Here is a 24866-nt window from a genome sequence, read left to right on the forward strand (position 1 = left end):
TCTTGAAACCTTCGAAGCTGTAATTTGTGTTAAACTTGGCACATTCTTACTTGTAGAGGATGGAAATATATGTTTTGGGATTATTTTGAAAAAGTTTCTACTTGCGTTACGTGCTGACTAATTTGACGCAAGCACGATATACAAATACGATATAGGTTAGGTAAGGTTGAAAAGAGGGTACACATAATAACCCGTCCCATGCCACTTTGGACATAGAGCTAAGCCAATAATCGGCTTGTTGTGCGCTCTCAGTAACCCGAAAAATCCAAGTCAGATATTCCGTCCTATATGTATGCTTACTTTACTTTAATTGGCTATTACAGAGCATTTGTCCCAATACCCGAACCAAGAAAAGATTTCTAAACGGCACTATCTTCTGCGCTCATTCTCCTATCTCAGATAGCAAACTTCGAGATGTCTTTCACCACTTGATTTTTACATAAGAGTTTGGCCCCAGGCTTGCGTGTATCACAGTATTCGCCTATGTATGTTATGTAAACATTGAAAAATTTACAAAGTGTATATATGAATATTTATATATTGTGACAACACCGTATTGCCATCTTTATATAAAAATTAATTTTTCTCTTGGAAAAAATATTAAATTCAGTAGTTTATGTAACTAATCGAAAGTTTATTTATGGTAATATTTTTCCAGTTGCTCTCTCTCTCTCTTTCTACTTATTTACCGAACTGTGCTTCCAGTGGTCACAAATATTCTTTCTCTCTCTCTTACTCACTCTCTCTCACTATTGAATTTTTGCATGCAAGTAAAACTTTAACAGCCTTCAATATTGCAAATATAAAAGGTTAAACCTTTTATTTAAATGAATATTTTTTTTACTTAAATAAAGAAATAAACCTTTATAGCATTTTGTTTTGCCCTCCACCTCTCTCTCTCTCTGCCACTCTCTCTTATTGCATATGCAAGTGCATAGCGGTTTCTTTTAAGTTCTCTAAAGGTTAAACACTTGCATATGTGTGCCCTAAAAATGCCTAACGTCATTGAATGTGTGTGTGTGGCGCCAACTTAAGGCAACGAAATGACATGTTGTGGCAGCTGTTGTTATCGATTATCGATAATCATTAACACAGATACGGGGAACAGCTGTGTTTTCTGCAGGATTTTATATGCAAAAAAAAGAAAAATCTTTTTTAAAGACCGAAATAAACTTTTTATACATTTTATGATTTATTTTCAATATTAGCCCTTTTTATCCTCCTTTTAGCTTAGCAACTCTCTTCAGTGTGTTTCGCTCTCGCAATTGTTTTAACTCTCTTAAACAAATGTTGAAAAATTACTACAGCCTTTTTTTGATTGTTGTGGTGGTGATGATGATGTGGCATAAGCGAAAACTTTGCTCTCCTAAGGCTTTTGAAAAAAAACCCTCTCGCAGTTTTCATAAATGTTTTTTTTTTCTTTCCTTCATATCCTTCAGATTGCATAATATTCGTTTTGTTTTAACTTTTTCGAATTGGTTGTTTTGTATATTTTTGTTTTTTTCATTAAAATTTCCAGTATTATTTATAGTTTTGCAAGAACTTAAACCAAAAAAACACACATCGAAATGAATGATCAGGTTAGTATGGTGCTTTGTTTTCTTTGCTTATATATATTGTACAATTTTTATTTTTTATGTTTCTTCGTTTTCATTATCATTATCACATTAAGTATTAAGCAATTATTCCTATTCTCCCTTACTTATTATCTTATATGCATATATATCTATTTTTTTGTATTTGTTGCTGTCATTGTCTCAACCTTCTCCTAAATATTAACAATTATCTTGATGTGCACATTTTTATTATGGCACATCGTAAAAGCTTAAAACACTAAGCAAAAACGAAAATAATAATAATGTATCTAGGAAAAAATTTAAATATTTGTTGCGATAAAGAAACAAACAGAAAATGATTTGATATATCAACTCTAAGGAAATTTTTTGAATAAAAAAAAAAAGAAATTCGGGTTTATTTTAGGAATTTCTTATTTCTAATAGGGCAATTAAAAGTCAATAAAAATGTGTCCAGACACTATGAAATGAAATGCATTAACCTACGTTACGTTTTAAGTAACTGGGCAAGACAATTTATAGTTATAGTTTATAGTTTTTGTATCGACTGGAACTTCGTTATTTCCAATAGGGCAACTAAAAGTCAATAAAAATGCGTCCAGACACTTTGAAATTAAAAACTAAATGCATTAACCCACGTTACGTTTTGAGTAACTGGATAAGAAAATTAATAGTTATAATGTATAGTTTTTGTATCGACTCGCCTCTGTTTGGAAATGATTCCTTGGTCCACTTATGATACACATGTAAAAAATCTACTTAACATTCATAACGTTATGTTACGTTTGAATAAAAATTTTATTGTAAGTTCTTGGTATTTACCAAAAACCGAACTTATCATTACCTCAACGTTTTGTAACATTCCATTCAAATTAAAAATGAATGTAACGTTATGCCACTTTACGTCTTCATTAATTGAATAATAACGTTACGTTTTAAATAATTGGACTGATTGATTATCTTTTATTGATATTAGAGAAAAGTTGCTACATTTGCATCATATTTCTCCAAAGTATCTTTTTTCAGATTTATGGCCTTATATGTATATATATATTTTTTTTTTATATATGTGTATCTCATTTTACATCCATGTAATACGCTATTCGTTATCGAAACCAGTTTTATGGAAGTTTCAAAAAAAAATTTTTTTTTCTTTCATTATTCAATTTTACTGCCACCACGTGATTGCATTTCGATTTCAATGAACTCACAAAGCTGACATTATGACAGGGTTAGTGATTTAACCACAATATAAAGCTTTGTTAAAATTTCTAAGAAAAATACAATAAACAAAATTTTATTTCTATTGGTTTTTTTGTTTAAATATTTATGTTACTTTTGCAAATTGAAAAAATTATGTACTATCATTAATAAAACGTGACTAGGTATTTTATATTTGAACTCTAGTGGTCTAGTAGGTATTTTTGTGTTTTTTTTTTTTTCTTATAGCGTGACCACAAACTATTTCAATAGTGCAGGCTAATTATGATGTCTCAGTAAAGTTTCCTATCTCTATGTGATTCATTGAGAAAATATAAAAACAATATGAACGTAGATGAGGATGAAGAGTGAGTTGAAGTCTTATATAGAAAATATTAAAATTTTATTAAGATAAAGAATTTCTAAATATTATACTTCATGGATTGTAGATATAACAATTATTAATTGTTAGAAAAAATAATTTCAGAAATACATTTATTTGGGTTGGACGTCGGGATCTTAAAGCAGCTCTCTGCTTGAAACTTCAGCAAAATCGGAGGACAAATGCACCTTTTATGGTCTTTAGATCCTAAAGCTGAAGATTGGTCTCTATGTCAACTATATCTCAAAATAGCCCGGTATGGCCCATTTTCGGCAAAGATGTTGGAAGTCTTAATACAACTCACTGTTTCAGCGAAATCGGGTAATAAATGTGCCTGTTATAGGCCTAAGACCCAAAATAGGAAGATCGGTCTATATGGCAGTTATATCGAAATATATTCATATCTGGACCATCATTGGTTCGGATATCGGGGGACCTAATAAAACTCACTGTTCTGAATTCCAACGAAATCCGGTAATAAATGCGCCTGTTATTGGCTTGAGACCCTTAGTCGGCATATTGGTCTATATGGCAACTGTATTCAAATATGGTCCGATATACACCATATTAAGGTCGGATGTTTAGGTCCCTTGTGCAACCCACTGTTTCAAATTTCAGCTTAATCGGAGAATAAATGCGCCTTTTATGGTCTTTAGAACCTAAAGCTGAAGATCGATCTCTATGGTAGCTATATCTAAATATAACTCGATCTGGACCATATTCGGTACAAATGTTGGGAATCTTGATAGAACTCACTGTTTTAAATTTCAACGAAATAGGGTAAGAAATTCGCCTGTTTTAAGCCTAAGACCCAAAATCGGCAGATCGGTTTATATGATAGCTATATACAAACATGTTCCGATCTGGACCATCTTCGGTTCGGATAACGGCGGGCCTAAAAACTCACTATGCCGAATTTCAATGAAATCGGTATCTCTTTATGGGAAAACAAAGGATAATGGATAGGAATTTATGGTCCGATTCAGACCATACACGGCACGCATGTTGAAGGCCATAAAAGAAGAAAATTTCAGCCCAAATCGGATAAAAATTGCGCAATATGGATCTCAAGAAGTAAAATCGGGAGATGGGTTTATATGGGAGCTATATTAGGTTTTGTACCGATTCAGACCAGGCAAGGTACGTTGAAAGTCATAGTCCTTGTGCATAAATTCAGCCAAATCGGATAATGATTGAGCCCTATAGCATCTCAAGAAGTAAAATCGGGAGATGGGTTTATATGGGAGCTATATCATGTTATGGACCGATCCAGACCGTACTTGACACGTATATTGAAAGTCAAAGAAAAAGTTCTTGTGCAAAATTTCAGCCAAATTAGATGAGAATTGCGCCATCTGGCGGCTTAAAAAGTGGAATCTTCAGATCGGTTTGTATGGAAGGTATACCAGGATCCCAAGATCGCACAATCCCATGGCAGCCGGTTGTACGCACGGAATTGACCCGATGGAGTTCTTCATGGGCAAGGGTTGCCACCACAGTGTATATTACACTGCTACAACAACAACAACCTGGATAATAGATATTCAGCTCTTATTTGGCACGTATGTATGTTGAAGGTCATAAAAGAAGTCGTTGTCCAAATTTTCAATCAAATTAAATAAGAATTATGTATTTTAGGGGTTTAAAAAGTAAAATCGGGAGATCGTTTATATCGGAGCTTTATCAGGTTTTGTACCAATTCAGACATAGTAGAAGTCGTAACGCAAAATGTCAGCCAAATAATATAAGAATTGCGCTCTCTAGAGGCTCAAGATATGTAATCGGGAGATCGTTTTACATGAGAGCTATATCTTAACATGGACCTATTTGACCCATTTACAATCCCAACCGGCCTACATTAACAGGAAGTATTTATGCAAAATTTCAAACGGCTTGCTATACTCCTTCGAAAGTTAGCGTGCTTTCGTCAGGCTGAAGGACAGACAGACAAACAGTTTCGCATAACTAGATGGACTTAAAATGACATGACGATGAATATTTCGAGATGTTACAAACGGAAAGACGAAATTAGTATACCCCCATTCTATGGTGTAGAGTATAAAAAGATACAAGATTTCAAATAATAGAAGATAAATAAAATAATAGGAAAAGAATTCCAAAAAAAAAAAAAAAATAATAATTTTAAAATAATAATTTTTGCTTTAGATTTTATAAATTTTTACAGAAAAAGAAATATTTTTTTAATGTATTTCTTTAAAATTTTTCCTTTACAAAAAATTTACATATTTCTTCAGATTTCCTTATTAATTATACCATCCATATAAAGATCAATTTATGAAATTTCATTAAAATAAGAAAAAGTAATGGACGGCCAGCCGTCATGGTACCGAAGATTTTACCCCCTAAAATTTAAGAATTTTGTATTTAGAGATTCTAAAATTTTTAATTTATTTTTAAAGTCAATTTAAATTTTTGTTTTTTTTTTTCAAAAAAATTTTCCCCTTTATTCTCATACACCCCCATCTAAGAAAAGGTTAACCCAATTATTATAAACAATTGGCCTGTTTCCTTATGTGGGTTAAGATAACATGACATTGAGTGCACACACCGAATCGCGACTAACACACAATGCCCAATGGAAAGTTATTTTCAATTTGGTTTCCTCTTTTCAAAAATAAATATCAACAAAACACTTTTCGATGACTATTTACCAAATGCAGCCGGCCAGACACTGGCACGCCACAAAATGATAAAAATAAATGTCGGACAAAACCAAAGGAATAAAATGGGCAAAAAAATACTATTCCCCAAAAAAGTAGAAGAAAAAAACAGAAACAAAAACCATAACAAATCATGATTATTATTATTATCAAAATACATGTCTTCTTTCCTCCAACACAACACAGGAAAAAAATGTGATTATTCTCATATTCGAGTTTTAACCAGTTTTCAAACCAGATGAAACCAATAAACCAAACAACAAACTGTGCTCATAAAAGCCTTCCCCATACAAGTAAACAACAATACAACCAAATAAAATTTAATGTAATTTATAACTCCCCCCCAGCATACCACCTAGCGTACGCACAAAAATCTTTCAAACATTTTTTCTATCCACTCTTACAGCTTGAGCTTTAAGTGTTGTAAAAAGATTAGGGAACAAATTAAGGGGATTTTTTGTAACAAAATCAATCAAAATGTTTGGATTTTAAGATTTTACCTACCTTAAGCCATGGAGTGCCCCACATGAGTGTTTATGGTTAATTAATATTCATATAGCGCTATCTCCTCCTCCCTCCTTGGCAGTATGGATAGGGGGAAATCCCCTTGTATTGTTTATAAACTCTCTTGGCCATTGCAGTTCAAATTACTTACAGCCAAAGCATAACAACAACAAACTTTAAGTCAATTTAACGAAAACACAAAACCGGCTTTAACCGAATCACATGTGCCTGATTATGCATTTTATTCAACTTGAGCTCTCAGCTGTGCTTGGAATCCCCTTTCATGACTTTGAAGTATTTCTGATGAATTGATTGTCTGTGTCGGTGATAGCAAGAAACGATTGTCAAATAATAGCAGACAAATGGAAACGTGAAATTTTAATAGAAATTCTATTTAATTGGAATCAAATTAAAATGTTTCGGGGAAGAAATACCTTAAAGCCGTCAGCAAATTCAAAGATAATGACTAACATATTAACAAATTTTTTTATAAATTTTTATATAAAAAACAATCCACAACCTCTAAGGAAAGGCAAGATTCAAGTGAAGCCGACTATAAACCACCGTACACCAATGAGTGTACGTTCTTCTTTTAATACACAGAACCTAAGTCAAAATCTAGTCAGACTTTGCATGCCCATTGAAATATCGAATAGAAGATTATTTTTTTTTCGATAGCACCCAAATTTTGGCTACTACAGCCTAAAAAAGACTATTTCTGATGTAGCACCTTGAGATATCATCAAGAAACATTTTGTCAAGATCTGACCAAAATTGTGGCTACTACAGCCTACAAAGTCCATATCGGATGAAAAATATATGTGAGAGCTATGTCTGAATCTTCACCGATTTTTATGAAATTTTGCAAACATTGGGACGTCAAATAAAACATCTCATGCAAAATTTTGTAAAGGTTGGACCAAAAAAGTCATATCGTATGAAAGATATATATGGGAGATATATCAAAATCTGGACCGATTTTGATAAAATTTTGTACACATTCTGAGACGTCAAATAAAGCATCTCATGTAAAATTTTGTAGAGATTGGATTAAAATTGTGGCTACTAAAGCCTAAAAAGGCCATATCGGTTGAAGGATATATATGGGAGCTATATCTAAATCTAGACCGATTTTTATGAAATTTTACACATGTATTGGTACATCAAATAAAACATCTCATCCCAAATTTCGTAAAGATTGGACCAAAATGGTGGCACCATAGCCCCTTTAGGCCATATCGGATGAAAGATATATATCGGAACTGCATCTAAATCTGATCGAATTTAATCAAAAAATTTGATCAAAATCAATAGCGTTCATGCTTGGACCCAAAAAGTGACTTGCAAAATTTTACGTCATTCGGACTACAAATGCCACCTGTACCTTGATCACAAGAAAACATGGATAGGCAGACAGACGGCCATAAATTAATCGAAACAGCAAGTGATTCTAAGCCGATCGGTATGCTTATCAATGAGTCTAACTCTTCTTCTTCATAGCGTTGCAAACAAACGCACAAAGTTATAATACCTTGTACCACAGTGGTGGTGCCTGCTTGAATCATCACCAGCTTCTTGATTTTTAAGCAATTTTCAGCTTAAGGATCTTTCTAACAACAAAGCAATTAACCTTTTCAAATGTCAGCTTACGCTGCTTTTGATTCATACGACTCCATTATCATCTTTTAATGCAGATTGCCACATAGTAGTCTCTCAAACACTCCTAGAACTACCTCATCTGCTTTCAAATGCGAACCATATACGAGCACAAGAAGTATCAGTGTTTTGTAGACCATTTTCTTTGATAGCCAAGTGGGGGATTTCTCTTTTGAACACTCCACATACTCTCACCTCTGGCTCCAAAATGTTTATTCAGCCTAAAGAAGAACTCAATTGACATATTGATCTTAATATCCCTGAAATTGTGTTTGGCTTTGTATAATGATGGTTAGTTACATAACTTTTCCATTTTTCCTCAATGCCCTCTTGAGCAAGAGTTCCTCTCTCGAACACTCCATGTACTATTATCTCTGCTTTTAAAAATTTCGCAATAACTCCCATGTAACTCATATATGGTACTCACAGCTATCCGAGCACGGAATACAGGCTGGAACGTTCAAGTCCGATCTGTGTGGTGTTCATTGCTGTCAGGAGAAGCTTAACTGCGAGCTACCGGGCGCGTCCATATGTTGCGGATAGTGGAATACTCCACACGGAGTAGCTGCAACGGTAGTCGTGGACATTCAGCGGTATCGAGCGGAGAGTCTCAGTGAGTGGCCATGCGCCCATGCCCAAATATTGAGTACCTATATTGCTCGATATGACAAGGCGTCTTTACATAACCAATGGCCAAACTATTCCCGCAGCGATCCGGAACGAGCTTGCTCACCCACAGGAGCTTGACGTGTATCAACACCTGCACATGAAAATGTGGCTACCAAAACCACATAGATGATGCTTAGTTTGTTTAAGATAGTTCCAAGTTAGATAATGTCCCTGACTACCTTAAAGTCGTAGTATTCGACCTTCCAATGCGTAACTGAGAATTACTCTTTCGAACAATCCATGTGTATTACTATGGGTACTTTAAAAGTCTTTTCATACATACATAAATTTTCCATGAAGATGCTATTTCTGTCATATCAACGACGTCATGGCTTAACAACACCACTTGTAAGAGAAGGTTTAACATGGCTGGATACCTTACAAATGTCGACAGGATTTGAACGGGATACCCTACAAATATCGCCAGCATATCTATGGGGATAATCACTGCTGAAAACGAAAACTTTTCTGATGTTCACGCCGGGATTTGAACCCAGGTGATCGGCGTCATAGGCGCTCACGCATTTCTTTAATCCGGGCTGAACAGGCCTTTAACATCACATCCTATTAACAGTGGTTTTCACAAAACACCGTCAGAACATACTTTAATTAATCCTCTATTCTTTGCTGAGCTTAGTTCTAACTTCTCAAATCTAATGCAAACCTTTTTCTATTGTACAAAAGCCTCATTAATTTGCCGTCTGAGGGGTTTAATAGCTCAGGTGGTAACCCATAGGCTCCAGCTGCCATATTTATGTCGAGTATCCTTGGCATTATTGTGCTAAGCCAGCAGTTTTCTTTCAAAACCTTCAATATCTAATTTTGTTTGTTAAACAAACGCCTCACCAATGTGTCGGCCATAGTCTTTAGTACCTCAGGCGGTAACCCATCGGATCCAGCTGCCATATTTATGCCGAGTATTCTTGGCATTATTATGCTTAGCCAGCAGTTTTCTTTCAAAACCTTCAATATCTAGTTTTAGTTTGTTAAACAAACGCCTTACCAATGTGTCGGTCATAGTCTTAAGTACCTCAGGCGGTAACCCATCGGTTCCAGCTGCCCTATTTATGCCGGTTTGCTGCAATCTTAATCTAATTGTGAGTAGACAGAGGTATATTCTCAACACCTTTAATAATCTAACGGCATCAAAACTCTTCGTCTTGGCTTTTTAAATTAAATGTTCATCTCGATGGACCATATAGTATACCTTAACCCCCTTTGCTATCGGCATTGCCATACTTTTCGCCAGAGTTTTCCCTCACTGATTTATATGACAAAATATTTAAATTGGATTCTATTGTTGGTGTTCCCATATATAGTTAAAATAAATTCTATTCACTTTATGTTACATACAAATTTGTTAAACAAAAATACAAATTACACATACTACCCAACACACAAAACACACACACTCACACAGATGCAAAAAAGTCGTTGTCTACTTTGAAAATGATTTATTTGCTTTTGTGCTGGGCTTTATGCGCCAGAATGAATATTATTGTTGCCTTTACCTACTGTTGTTGTTGTCAGGCAGTTAGATTTTTGTATGATTTTGGTTACGTTCTCGAACTCAAACGGACGGGCGACTTTGTAAATTGATTTTCAAGTTCATCGTTTGGAATGTACAAATTTATGTACTGCATAGTGTGGTGTAGTGTATAGCTGAACACTCTATGTAGTAGAACCTGCTTGGCAGTATTGCTGATTTTACTGCTGCTGCTGCTACTACTGCTACTGTTTGCCGCCTATAGTTTCATAGCTTTTAATTTAAACATTTAACAGTTATTTAATTATATTTAGCTTGTTGAATGTATGTTAAAATTCTACCCGCATTCTCGTTTTTTAGCTAGCAGTGAAACTAGCAAAAATTACAAATCACTTTTTTTTAAGGTCTTTTATTTACGATTCACATTGTCGTTGTCGTTTATTGCCGTTTGGGTGTTGAAATTCAATGGAAAATTTTTCATATTTTGGGCACGCCAAGCAATAGGAAAATTGTTGTTGTTTTCTTTTCACCTGGGAGAATAATTAATTTGGGTTTTGAGAGGGGGTTTTAAATATTTTCTTGCAGTTCAAATGTCGAAACTAAATTGGCACATTTTTTGGGTCTCTCTATAGTTCACTATATTTTTTGGTGTGGTACCATTTTGCTCTGACCTGACCTTTTCATTAGAATAGAGGATAATTGTTGTCTACGTTTCGAATGTATTTTGGCACCACAATGTAGTTTTTGAATGCATCTATCAATTTTTTTGTTTTTGGAAATTGGGGTACTATTTTTAGTACCATTTTGTACCTTCATGGTACCATAAAGTACAGATTTCAAACCACCATCATCTTTAAATTTTTCTGAAAGGATAGTATTTTTACTATTTCCTGCTCTGCTCAGTGATATGTCCATAATGTTTAAAATCTTCATATAGGGTACTATTTTTGGCACCATTAACGTACAAATGGTCAGTTCTTAAAAAAATCATCGAAAAAAATTATAATACCCATTCATCAAAAAAATTTATAATATTTATAAAATATACAATAAATTTTTGATAAGGTACGTTTTGTGAACACAATATCAATCCTCTTTAAGGGTTTTGGTATCGGCGTACTATTTCGGTACAAATTTGTATCTTAACTGTATGTAGTTTTTCTAAGAGATGATATTTTTGGTAGTCCTCTCGATACATTTGAAAAGTTTTTTTTTTTTATTTTTTCTGATGCGGTATTATATATATATTTGGTACTATTTCGTATGTTTTTTGGTACCAAAAAGGTCGTCGTTAAAACTTTCATTGATTTTTTGTAATATTTATAATAGGTCACTATTTGGAACACTATTTTTTTTAATTTTGAGGTATTTCAGCATTGGTGTACCATATTTAGTACCATCATGGTACCAAGAAGGACGCAGATGTTTATAGTGATTAAGAGTTTCTAGTTTTTAGTAGTCTCTCGTGAAAATCTGGTTGACAAGTTTATCGCTTTTTAAACAGTAACTTTTTTGATATTATTCATATTTTTTTGGTTAAAACAATTTTAACTTCTAATGTTTTGTAACAATTTAAATAGAGTACTACTTTTGGTACCAGTCTAAAAACTTTCAAATTGCAATTATAATATAAACTCACAAAAATCATTAAATGATAATTTTAATGGAAATTAAAAACAATATGTTATGGCACCTTAAAGGTGCAAAAAAGTATTTTTCAAAAATGGTACAAAAATGTACTTTTCAAAAAGAGTACAAAAAGGGTACTTTCCAAAAACTTACAAAAAGGTACTTTTTGCGCAAATACTATTTGTCCATCCTTATAAGGCTATTAAGTACCGATATACTGTTTTTGGTACCATTTACCTTTTAGTACCAAATTTAGACCTTTTTTTCAAAACTCTGGGAAAAATACTTTTTTCAATTTTTTTTTAAATTCTTAAAAAATTTCGTTTGTCAATTTTCTTTTATAAAATTAAAATTTTTTAAAAAAATAGCTTATATCAAAAATTTCCAATTTTGTTTAATATTATCTTTTTTTTCTCATAAAGTTGCCAGCAGATGGCGTTTCCGTTTTATTTCCGTTTATTAAGAGTTTGCAAGTACTATGATGTCAATTTTATACTTTCTTTAATTATTTTACTATAACCCCTCCAACAACAACAACAATCACAACATCGTAAACCAAACAATAAAATTGAAAATTAATTGTTTACAAGCAATTAATTTAAAAATCGACCATCATAAGTCCGCCAAACACCAAAATCTCAGCCTTAAAAATGAATTAAAGTGAATTTTATCATTCCATTCAAATGATGCGTGTGTTTGTTTCTATGTTTATAATCAAACGGCACAACTAACATACTATTGACATCACAATCAAATCAATCGATCGTTGCGCGCTGCCTCACATTGATTTTGCAAAACTTCTGCTGGGGACTTTAGGTTTCCACCCATCCAAAAAGATCACAGTATGCTGGTTTGCCAGCCATAGCACCTATCGACATTCTGTCTATTTAAATTAAAATTATTGTAGTATAAACAAACAATTGTATATCTAAGTTTTGTTTTTTTTTTTCTCAAATTACTTTTATAAAAAAAAATATCTATTTGCCTGTGTCTATGCTTTTGGGGCTCTTTCGAGTTCGATGTCTGACGTCGAAAGTAATTTGTTTGATAGCGGTGATCTGTGTTCGCCACGGCGGCATGTGTAACAACTCTGACAGCAATTGTTTTTTCAAACATCCACGATGATTCGACAATTGCTTGTCCGTCTTTCGGTGTGTCTAACAGCCTTATTGCCTACTAGTAATACTACTACTCTTGAGGAGGGGTACTGTGTCTGAGGCTCTTATCAATTGATTTTCATTTCCATTATAAATTTTTGTTTTGGTTCTATTTTTGTTGTTGCTGCTTTTAACGAAAAATTGGAAGTGTATGTTTTTATATTGTAATTTCGAAGGTTGATTAAGCAAAAAAAAAAAAAGCTAAAAGTGCAAAAAGTATTTAGAATAAACAAAAATTATTTTAAACATATATATGAACAAGGTGTGTATATATTAACTTATTTTGGATGTATTTTTCTCTCAAGCATTGCAAATGCAAATTTGCCCATGAACATTCCATTAAGGAACAGGCGCAAACTTCTCACATATCAATGAGTGATGTCCGATTGAAGTTCTCAATAATAAGGGGCCTCCTCTTTATAGCCCACTACTAAGCGCGAATGACGTGCCGTAGTGTGACACCTATTTTGGAGAGACGTTTTTACATAGCATATTACCTTACAAGTATTACCCGTAGTAGGAGGGGATAACCACCACTGAAATTTTGTTAATGATCTCGCCTTGTTGTCCTCCCATCATATATTACATTATTATTGTTATTAGGATAGGTAAGGTGTAATGGCCGTCTCTTATCAGACTCACTTAGACGTTTTTTCGTCCATTGTGATACCACAGGAACAGAAGAAGGAAGATACCTTCTAGTTCCTACCGATGAACTATCCAGATCGCTTTAAAAAAGCCCAATAACTTGCGAATGTTCACATCTGCTAAATCAGACGGGTTCTCAAAGAAATGAGAACCTAAAGTGGATTTCCTTCCGACTGCTAGTGCGGGACACACACGCAAAGGGTGTTCTATAGTCTATTATTGTTATTACATGTTTAATTATTTTTGAAGTATTTTTCTCTCTAACACTCCTCCAAAACACTTTACAGTTATGTGCGAGAGTTCAAACTATGGAATTACTATGCAATTATTTCTCTCGAACATCCCTTCAAGACATTTTAATATATAAAATATTATATAATTGTTATACCTACCACGATTGGATGGGGCATACTAATCAAGTCATTCCTCGAAATATTCCTCTAGGACCCCATAAAGTATATATATATATATTCTTGATCGTATTGAGGATCTGCGTCGATCAAGCCGTCTGTCACAATCACGATAGCAGTCGAACACGTAAAGCTAGCCGCTTGTAATTTTGCATAAATACTAAGTATTGATGTAGGTCGTTAGGAATTGCAAAACGGCCATATCGGTTCAGATTTAGATATAGCTCTCATATAAACCGATCTCCCGATTTGACTTCTTAAACCTCTGGAAGCCGTTATTTGGCTTGAATTTTTGCATGCAACAATTGTGCCAAGCACGGTCCAAATAGGTCGATAACCTGATATAGCTCCCATATAAATCGATCTCCCAAATTGATTTCTTGAGCCCTTACAAGCCGCAATTTTTATCCGATTTGGCTGAAAAATTTTGTTCTCTTACGACCTCCAACAGCTGTGTCAAGTACGGTCCAAATCAGTCTATTACCAGATATAGCTCCCATGTATACCGGCTCTCGATCATCCTTGTTTTGTTCGTAAAAGCTTTAATTTTTGCTGGTTTGACAGAAGTTTGGTATGTGGGGTAAAATTATGCCCTTCAACTAAATTTATTTTGTATAAATTTTTACCAGAATCCATGGAGGTGGTTTACCAAGATTCGGCCCGGCCCTTAGCACGCTTTTACTGGGTTTTGAAGTATTTTTGGAGTATTTTTCTCTCAAGCACTTCAAAATATTTTTGAAGTATTTTTCTCTCAAGCACTTCAAAAACTTCTCTGCAGCACCTTCTTCTTAGTAATTTTTCTTCAAACACCCTTAAAACATGTAACAAAGTGGTGAATTTTTCATATAGTTTGTGAAGTATTTTACTCCAAAACACTTCATAATAAACAAACCTGGTGTCAAACTTTAATAATACATATATTTTTTAAGTACTTAAAAAAGACTCTCCTCTTTTTTCAAAAGGTGGCAGATGTGCTTGGTCTATATTTTTCTATTATTTTTTAATATGACGAGCATTGCGAGACAGTTCTAAATTCTCAAAATAGAATTTTGTCCTTCTGGTAACAAAATTTGTTTTTAAATTTTGAATGCTGACGAGGAATATTTTTTTTTATAATTAATTTTCATGCCATTCAGTTTATTTGAGATTTTTTTTGGCTCATGTATCTTGTGGTTAAAAAAATATTGACTTGTCTTTTCAACGGTTATTGAACCTTAAATAAACTTTGGGCTTTGATATACTGTAGGTGTCAAAAATAAGTAACTAATATATAAATATCGAAAAAAATATTGTCTGGTTCATTTACATTAAGGATACAAAAGTAATGTTAATAAATCTTATTTGAAAACTAAAGGCCATTGCTTTATTGTAGTCTACAGTGAGTGTCAAAAAAATATATTACTTTAATTGGTTATGACAGAACATTAGCTCCACTGGCCGAACGTAGAATAGCGTTCCAACCACCAAGTTTCGAGGTGTCTCCCACCACTTGATCTTTCCATCGGACTTTTGGTCTTCCCGGTTTGCGTATACCACCGAGTTTGCCTTCAAAAGACTTCTTTGCTGGAGCTTCTTCATCCATTCTGACAACATGTGCTATCCAACACAGCCGTTGTATTTTGATGCGCGTAACTATGCTATCGACGTCATTCAGCTCATACAACTCATGGTACAACTCACTGGTCCATATATTTTACGAAGAATCTTTCTCTCAAATACTCCAAGCACTGCCTCCATATAACAATACGGGTATTATGAGTGTATGGTATAGTGTAATCTACTTGTATAGTGTATATACACCCAGAAAAATTGGTCTGCACATATCAGCAAACACTATTTGCTGATATTAAATGAAAACTTTTGAACTTTTTAATAAATCCATTCAAAATTTTTTAACTTCGAGACAACAGTTGAGGCAATCGTTATAATTTAGTAATACAATTTGGCAATTTTGGTCGTTCATTTTTTGTTCAAGTGGTAGTTATTTTGTCTGCTGTTATTTAAATACGATCAAAAATTAGCAAAGTATAGAAACTTTGAAAAATTTTTAAATTAAATGCTTCTAAAATTGAAAAATAAGATGGAATACAATTTTTTTTGAAATATTTATGTCATAAAGCTTTTTTTAACTTTTTTTAACTTTTCATAATTTAAGAACAGCAGAAAATGTTTGCTGTTTTAGCAAAAAATTACTGCTGTCCGATTTCCAGCAGACTTTCTGCTGTTTTTACAAACAAATTTTTGTGAGTGTATACATATCTTTTATTTATTTTCCAAAAATGGAACTGAAAATCATAGATTTGGAAAATATTTTATAGAATAGAAAATTACTATATACAAAAGAGTTTTTTTTTCTACTAAAAATCTTTGTACAGTAAGTGTCAAAAATAGTTTGCACATTAAAAATAAATTTTTAAAATTATTTTCTTAAGTTTAAAAATAACATAAACAGGGTTTATATTTTCTACTGTTTTATATTCCTTCGTAACTAAAAATTACATTAATTTACTTATTTTTGACACTCTCTGTATATCTTGAATGTACAATATCTATACAACATGGAATTACTTGATTCGTTTTAATTCTGCTGATTAAGTAATTTATTATATGGCTCACATATAGGATCACAGGAGCACATCGGGGGAGTATCTGTGCAGTAGAGGGCTTTCCATATAAAGACTGCCATTGAAATGAGTATAAACAAATGTATGTGTATACAAACCCTGTGTTTTTGTATGTGAAATTTTGGAGTTTTTGTTTAACAAATTCCGAAATAAAATCAAGGCGGGTGTTAATATGAACAAACCAAACCAAGAGGTTTTTTGTTGCCAAGTTCCTTTGCTGGAGGAAAAAAATTTAAAACAAAAAATCTAAGAAATTCTGCAAAATCATAGAAATAAGAGAAAACAGGCAGACAGGCATATGGACTGGGTCATTGTCGCTCATTTGCCTATTTGGTGTTGTTTCTGTTACGAATTTCAAGTACATTTGGTGAACAGCAAAATGAGCGGGCAATTGAAAACTTGAAAACGTATTGCAAAGAGAAATACATAAATTTTTGGTACATCATGTTGGCTATGGACCCCCTCAGGGTATTCATATATTTGGTTATATTTTAAGATTTGCATGTTTTTTTTTGTGTCGATTTTTTTTTTTTTTGTTAAAGACACACACACACCCAAAATTTATATTTTTCTTTTCACCAACAAATTCTAAATAAATTTTGTTGTATAACCTGATTTTATTTTATGTCATTAAGACAATGTCTCGCAGCCGTTGTCTGAAGATTATTCTGACGTAGTATTTCTGTTTGTTTTTTTTTACCAAGCAAATTTTTATAGATTTCTATCTTAGCGATTATGGGCAAGCAGCGACAAAGCTACAGCAAGCACGCTTCTTTTGTTTCTAGACAGTACGAGTATTGTGCGGTGTTTCGTATGTTTTTGTTTCTTTCTATATCTACTATAATAATAACAAGCAGCATACCATCCAAAAGCCTTAGCTTTATTTATTTGATCTATATTTTTTTTTTTTTGTTTTGTTTTTTTTTTTTTATTATTTTTATATTATAATTTTTGATAAATTTCCCATGGTATCTGTTTCGATAAGGTGTCTTTACTTTTCGTTAGCATTCGTTATACGATTTTCTCGTTAGTCTATTATTAATAATAAAACCTGTTTAATATTCCCTAAGAAGTGTTTGTATTTGGTTACTGCTTTGAGGCTATGCTAAATATATCTGATTTTCTTAAGAAATGTCATTAATTAAAGTTGTTGTCTTTCTGGTTCATTTTTGTTAGCATAGCCGTTAGCATAAACACTACATACTGCATACATTATTGCCAAGATATGTTTTATTTTAAATATATTAATTAATGGCTATTAGCATTAACGTTTTTTAAGGCAATGTAAATATTTTGTTTCCCTATCGCCATAAAAATTCGGCGGGATTTCTCATTGTCACAAAACGTAAACTTCTACCAAAGAAGTTTAAAATGGGTTTAAAAAATATCTAATTATGATAAATTGATTATTTTGGACATATTAGTTTATTTATAACTAACAAATTTTGCGATTCCATGCAGAATATTTGTCCGGCTATAGAACAATAAGTAAAAAAAAAGCTTAACATATAAGTTTTAAAAAATGTAATAAATGTGGGATGTTGTTAAAGCACTTCACTGGCTAATCGAATATTAAAAATTAATTATTTATAAAAGCTTAAGGAAATCTTTAAACTGGAAATTTTGTTCAATTTTAATACCCTCCACCATAGGATTCGAAGTGTTACAATAAGAATGACGAAATTAGTATACCCCCGTATACTAATTTCGCCATTCTTATTGTAACACTTCGAAATTTGCGTCTAAGACTCCATAAAGTATATATATTCTTAACTGTCATGAATCTATCCATGTCCATCCGTCTGTTTGTTGCACAAATACTTTTTATAAGCGTAGGTCGGTTGGGATTGTAAATGGTCCAAAAGCGGTCCATGTTTTGATATAGCTGCCATATAAACCGAACTTGGGTCTTGATTGGCCTTTTTGAGCCTCTAGAGGGCACAATTCCTATTCGTGTGGCTGAAATTTTGCATGACGTGTTTCGTTATGACTTCCAAGAACTGTGCTACGTATGGTCCAAATCGGTTAATAACCTGATATAGCTGCCATATAAACCGATCTTGGGTCTTGACTACTTGAGCATCTAGAGGGCGCAATTCTTATATGATTTGAGCGAAATTTTGCAAGAAGTGTTTTATTTTGACTTTCAACAACTATGTCAAGTATGGTATAAATCAGTACATATCCTGATATAGCCGCCGTATAAACCGATCTCCCGATTAGACTTCTTGGGCTTCTTGAGGGCGCAGTTCTTATCCAATTTGCATATGTCGTTTTGGTACGACTTCCAACAACTGTTCCAAGTATGGTCTAAATCTGTATATAACCTGATATAGTTGCCCTATAAACCTGTCTCCCAGTTTGACTTTTTGAGCCTCTGAAGGGCGCATTTACTCGATTTGCCTAAAATTTTGGAAGTGGTATTTTTCTAAGACTAGTGTTTTTCTATAACTGGTGTTTTTCTATGGAGACCACCGTAGCGCAGAGGTTAGCATGTCCGCCTATGACGCTGAACGCCTGGGTTCGAATCCTGGCGAGACCATCAGAAAAACATTTTCAGCGGTGGTTTTCCCCTCCTACTGCTGGCAACATTTGAATCGGACTGCACTCATTGATATGTGAGAAGTTTGCCCCTGTTCCTTAGTGGAATGTTCATGGGCAAAATTTGCAATTTGGTGTTTTTCTATTTGAAAAAGCCATTCAAAGATATTGACAAATGCGATTCATGGTGGAGGTTATATAAGATTCGGCCCGGCCGAACTTAGCATGCTTTTACTTGTTATATTTACTTCTGCTTCTTTAATTGCCTGCACACAGCGAAAATTTCAACAATGTCGAAAAGAGAATTGTCTTACGAACTAAATCTATTTTACAGTTTCTCGAGATCAATTCGTTTGGCAAAGATATTTGGGTTTGATATAATAAACGAATTGACAACATCTAACAGAAATATTCAAATTGGAGTATTTTTAAGGCATTTTGAAAGTCTGCAGACAAGAGCAAACTCTGAATCGGCTAAAACAGAATCGCCTTACTAACAAAATCCATTTTATAATTCTATGAGATCAATTTGTATGACAATAATATTTGGGGTTTATTGATTACTTCTTATTTATATATCCTAATTTTGCTATATGTACTCTTACCACTTTGTTTCTCTGCACACAAGAACAAAATTTATATTGTCGAACCGGAATCTGCTTAATAACGTTATCCATTTTACAATTTAGTAAGATCAATTCGTTTGGCAAAAATGTTTGGGTTTGAAAAAGTAAAACAAGTGATAACATGGATTTAACTAGTATAAGTATTTATAAATTTACAACATTAATTCTTAGCACACAAGGAAAAATTCGACAATGTCGAAATCAGTATCACTTTATGAACTAAATTTTTTGTACAGTTTTCCAAGATCAATTACTTTCTCAAAAATATTTGCTTTTGAAATAGTTAATCAATTGAGTATCTAATTGATATTTTTGGTGCTAACACTTTAAATTCTTTGCACACAAGAACAGACTCAATATTTCCGAAAACAATTTTCTAAGATCAATTCGTTTGGCAAAAATATTTGAGTTTTATAAAGCAAATTAAGGTATATATGTACACTTACCACTTGAAATACCTGCACACACACCTGCAAATCCATGTTTTCGAAACGAGAATCAGTTTACGAATTTATTTCTTTTTACAATTTTCCGATATCAATTCCTTTGCAAAAACATTAAGGTTTGAAATCGCAAATCAAGTGATCACATTGATTTAACTAATATGAGTATTTGTACTACTACAATTTTAATACTCTGCACACAGTAAAAATTCTCTAACTTCAAAAAGAGTATCGCTTTAAAAACTAAATACATTTTACAATTATCTAACATCAATTCGTTTGTCGAAAATATTTGCTTCTGAAACAGCAAATCAATTAATTCTAATTTAGGTATTTTTACACTTACAACTTAAGTTCTTTGCACACAAGAACAAAATCTACAAAGTTGAAAACAGAATCGTCACTCAAATTTAATCCATTTTACAATTTCCTTAGATCAATTCGTTTGCCAAAATTATTTGCTTTTGCATTGACAGATCTTTTAGTAACATCTAAATACAATAATCAAACTTGAGTATTTTTGTACTTTCAACTTTGAGTATTTTTGTACTTTCAACTATGCACACAAGAACAATATCTACATAGTCGAATACAGAAACGCATTACGAACTAAATGTTTTTTAAAATTTTCTGAAATCAATTCGTATGACAAAAATATTTAGTTTTGAAATGACATATCAATTAATAACATCTTATTGAAATAATCTAAATAAGGTAATTGTGCTCTTTTTATTTTGATTCTCTGCACACAAGAACAAAATCTATGCTGTGGGGACGGAAATCAGATTACAAACAAAATCCTTTTTACAGTTTTTCGTAATCAATTCATTTTTAAAAGATATTTGAGATGAAAATAATCAGAGTTACCTTACGAACGAAATCTGTTTTACCGTTTTCTGAGACTTTTTCTAAGTATAGTTTTGTACTCTGTTATTCATCATAAGTTAAAAAAGGATTGTACGAGGTTTTCTTGACACACAAATACTACTTCAATCTAATCCATGATCATTGAAATGTCATCAAACGTTTGTTTTGTCAATAAATTAAATCAAGTCGATGACATATTGTAGGCATATAGTATAACACAAAATGTTTGCAGTGGACTCTGTCATTGGATTCATTTATTTAATGGCGTCATTTCAAATGCAATGACGTCAAAGAATCTCAACATATATGTGTGTGTATATATATAGTGGCTTCTTTGATGAGATTATCGTCTACTATTTTTGTATTTCCTTTGAAAATTTTGCAAAAAAGAAAAATTTTAAAACTTGCCAAAAACAAAAAAAAATTGAAAAGAATAAGAAACAAACAGCATTTTCCGATGACATTCAGAAAATGACAAAATATTTTTTTCATCTCAAAAAACAAGGCCGGAAAAAGAAGGCGGTAGAAAAAAAAGACATTCTTTAGAGTCTCTAAGCAATTTTTTTCTATGCCCACTACCTTGTGGGTGTAATAACAATGAAATAAAATTCATAAATATTCATTAAAAAAAGAAATACGAAAGGAATGTTCATGTTAATATGACTTTCATAGGTTTTTATAACTATTGCAAAATTGTAATGAAATCAATTATTAAAAGCAAACCATCACGTATTAAGCTAGAAAAAGTAATACACGTGCATTTATTACCTACCAACTGCAGCAGCTGTACCAAAAACATTCTTTTACGTTTTTGTTTTGATACACTTGTGTTTAGAAAAAATGCACAAATAATTAACTTTTGCGTTCTACATAATGACAATGAATTTATTTATTTAATTCTTATAACACAAAACAAAAACAAAATCCACAAAAATTATGTATTGGTCGGTGGGTCGCTTGGTCTTGTGTCGCTGCTGTCAAGTGTATTCGAGAATTGAATACATGCTGCTTGTGCTCTTTTTTATCTATAAAACTACCAAGGTTTTGAAAATTATGCGCGTAATGACTCTAATTATAGATACCGAAGAAAGGAAAGACTCACAGGGCCAAGCGATAGTGCCAGTCAATACGAAATGGATTGTAAAACGGAAGAGAAGAATGTGGAAGCTAACAAAACATTAAATTTTATATAGGTGGATTAGTTTTTTTTTTTATTTTATATGCACATGTATACATATATCAAATGTAAACAGAAAAATAGTAATATAACGAACCAACAGCATAATCTTAAAAATGTTTTTACAAACATTTAGCACATCTTTGAAAAGGCAACAAAAAAAACGTGAACATTTGTTATAATTTAGACGCTGGAGATTTGTGTTTAGAAAATTATACAGTTTTTTTAATATCGTAGAATTCAAACTCGTGTTTGGCAAATTAATATATGAAAACTGGCCTAAGCATTATCGTATTGCTATTTTTATAAGTATCTTTAAACAGATAAAACATCATCAGCTTACATGCCTTTAAGGTGAAAAGTGTTGATAGGGAAATGGAAACTCATTTAAAAAAAAAGATGGTTTAATTTATTCATTTATTCAGTTGACAAGTAAAATATCAATACTTTAAGGATTTAAAAAATAATTTGTATGCACAGATGAATACCTTTACATCTGATTGATAGAGGATCTTAAATAGTATTCTATGAACCTTAGACCAACAACAAATCAATTCGTTTGCTTTTTTAAACTCAAAAATATTAAATTATTATTATTTAAAAAATGTTAAACTTAAAAAATGTACAAACGAATTGATTTCAAAATTCTGCTTGATATTTGAAGCACATATGGTTATACCCTCTCGGTATAATAGGGTCCTTTTTACGTGTGCAGTCAAAAAACTTCGCTTCAATTAAAAAAAAAAATATATATAAAAAAAAATTTTAAACAAACTAATACGATTGCACACACGAACACCATCATATCACAATGATAGAAGATTTTCAAAAGTATCGCATGCAGCTATAACCAACTATAAATCAATTTTCTTGCTTTTTTAAACTTAAATATTTTACGTAATTAACATCTCAAAAATGTGAAATTTACAAAACATGTAAACGAATTGATTTCAACAATTTGCAGTGTATTTAATGCTCATATAAGTGTCCCCTTTCGGTGCAAGTAGGTTGTGTTCTTGTGTGCAGTCAGAAAAAGTGATTTCGTATGTAAAAATATTTTATACTTAAAAAAATTTTAATATTAATTTTATGATAAATATTTGAAACAATATCATATGAATGCACACACGATTTCTACTATATACCATTGATAATAGATCTTCAACAGTATAACTTGGAGTCAAAACCAACAATAAATCAATTCTTTTCATATCTTAAAGTGAAAAATATTAAATTATTATTGCAAAATATGTTTAATTTTCATACAATGTAAACGAATTGATTTTAAAAAACTGCTTAGTATTTGGTGCTCATACGACTATCCCCTTTCGAAATGATACGTTTTTATTCTTGAGTGCGGTAAATAATCTAAGTTTTTGATATAAAATCCATAAATACATACAAATTAATATAATATTTTTTAGATAATAATTGCTTGAAACAAAATAATATAAACGCACACACAAACGTCACTATATCTCATTGATAAGACATCTTCAACATTATCATTTGTACTTCAAACCAATAACAAATCAATTCGTTTGCTTTCTTAAACTCAAAAATGTTAAATTAATAACATCGAAAAAGTATTTCAATGTAAATTGTACAAAACGAATAACCGAATTGGTTGTAACAATTTTACAGTTATTTTTTGCTCGTATGACAATATCCTCTCGGAAAAATAGGATCTGATTCTTGTGTGCAGTTAATAAATAACTTATAAATATATAAAAAATAATAAAAAAAACTTGGAACTAAATAAGATTACTGCACACACCCACATTACCATATATCATTGATAGAAGATCGTCGATAGTATACCTTGGACCCAAAACCAACCACAAATCAATTCGTTTGATTTCTTTAGATTCAAAAATATTAAATAATTTTTCGAAACATATATAGTTTAGAAAATGTGTAAACGAATCAAGAATCTGCTGGGTATTTGTTGCTCATATGACTATTCCCTTTTGGAATAAGTAAGGCTTATTTTTGTGTGCAGTTAATAATCGTTGTTTTATATATAATACTGTTAACTACATAAAAAATTAAAGTAAAATTTGTATATAAAGGCTTGAAACAAATAATAATTAAATAATAATTTTTTAATAAATATTCAAAACAAAAAAATATGAATGCACACAAGAACTCCTCTTCATCACATTGATAAAAGCTCCTTAAAGCATCTTGTGAACTTAAAACTAATTTATTACCAATTCGTTTGCTTTTTAAACTCGAAATTATTATATTTATTACTATAAAAAATTCAAAATTTACAAAATGTGTAAATAAATTGTTTTCGAAAATCTGGTGATTATTTATTTTTCATATCAATTCCCGCTCTCGGAATTACAGGATGTTATTCTTGTGTGTAGTCAAAAAAATTGCTTCCTATATTAAAATTTTAATTCATAAAAAAGTTTAAATAATAATATTATAATTTATGTTTGAAACAAAATAATATGAACGCACACACCAAAACTTTTGTATATCATAGACAGAAGATCTCCAAAGATATCCCATGGACCTATAACCAACTGTTAACGCAGCACCTCTTGCTTTAATCTGTTTGCAGCGCAGCACTGTTGTACG

At 32.1% G+C, this 24866-nt stretch overlaps 1 protein-coding gene across 7 annotated transcripts in view; it reads left to right on the plus strand.

The window, feature by feature from the left end:
• The window catches only part of LOC106093479 (sodium/potassium-transporting ATPase subunit alpha), a 189181-nt gene that overhangs the window by 110913 nt on the left and 53402 nt on the right, over positions 1–24866 (plus strand). For 2 of the 7 annotated variants that reach the window (XM_059362893.1, XM_059362894.1), the window contains exon 3: positions 1520–1580. The exons of the other annotated variants lie outside the window; for them this stretch is intronic. In XM_059362893.1, coding sequence (XP_059218876.1) covers positions 1569–1580 — 12 coding nt within the window. In that variant the 5' untranslated portion in view covers positions 1520–1568. The remainder of the gene's footprint in view (positions 1–1519; positions 1581–24866) is intronic. 7 annotated transcript variants of the gene reach the window in all.

The sequence above is a fragment of the Stomoxys calcitrans genome, chromosome 2 (assembly GCF_963082655.1).
Source record: "Stomoxys calcitrans chromosome 2, idStoCalc2.1, whole genome shotgun sequence".
Lineage (NCBI taxonomy): Eukaryota > Metazoa > Arthropoda > Insecta > Diptera > Muscidae > Stomoxys > Stomoxys calcitrans.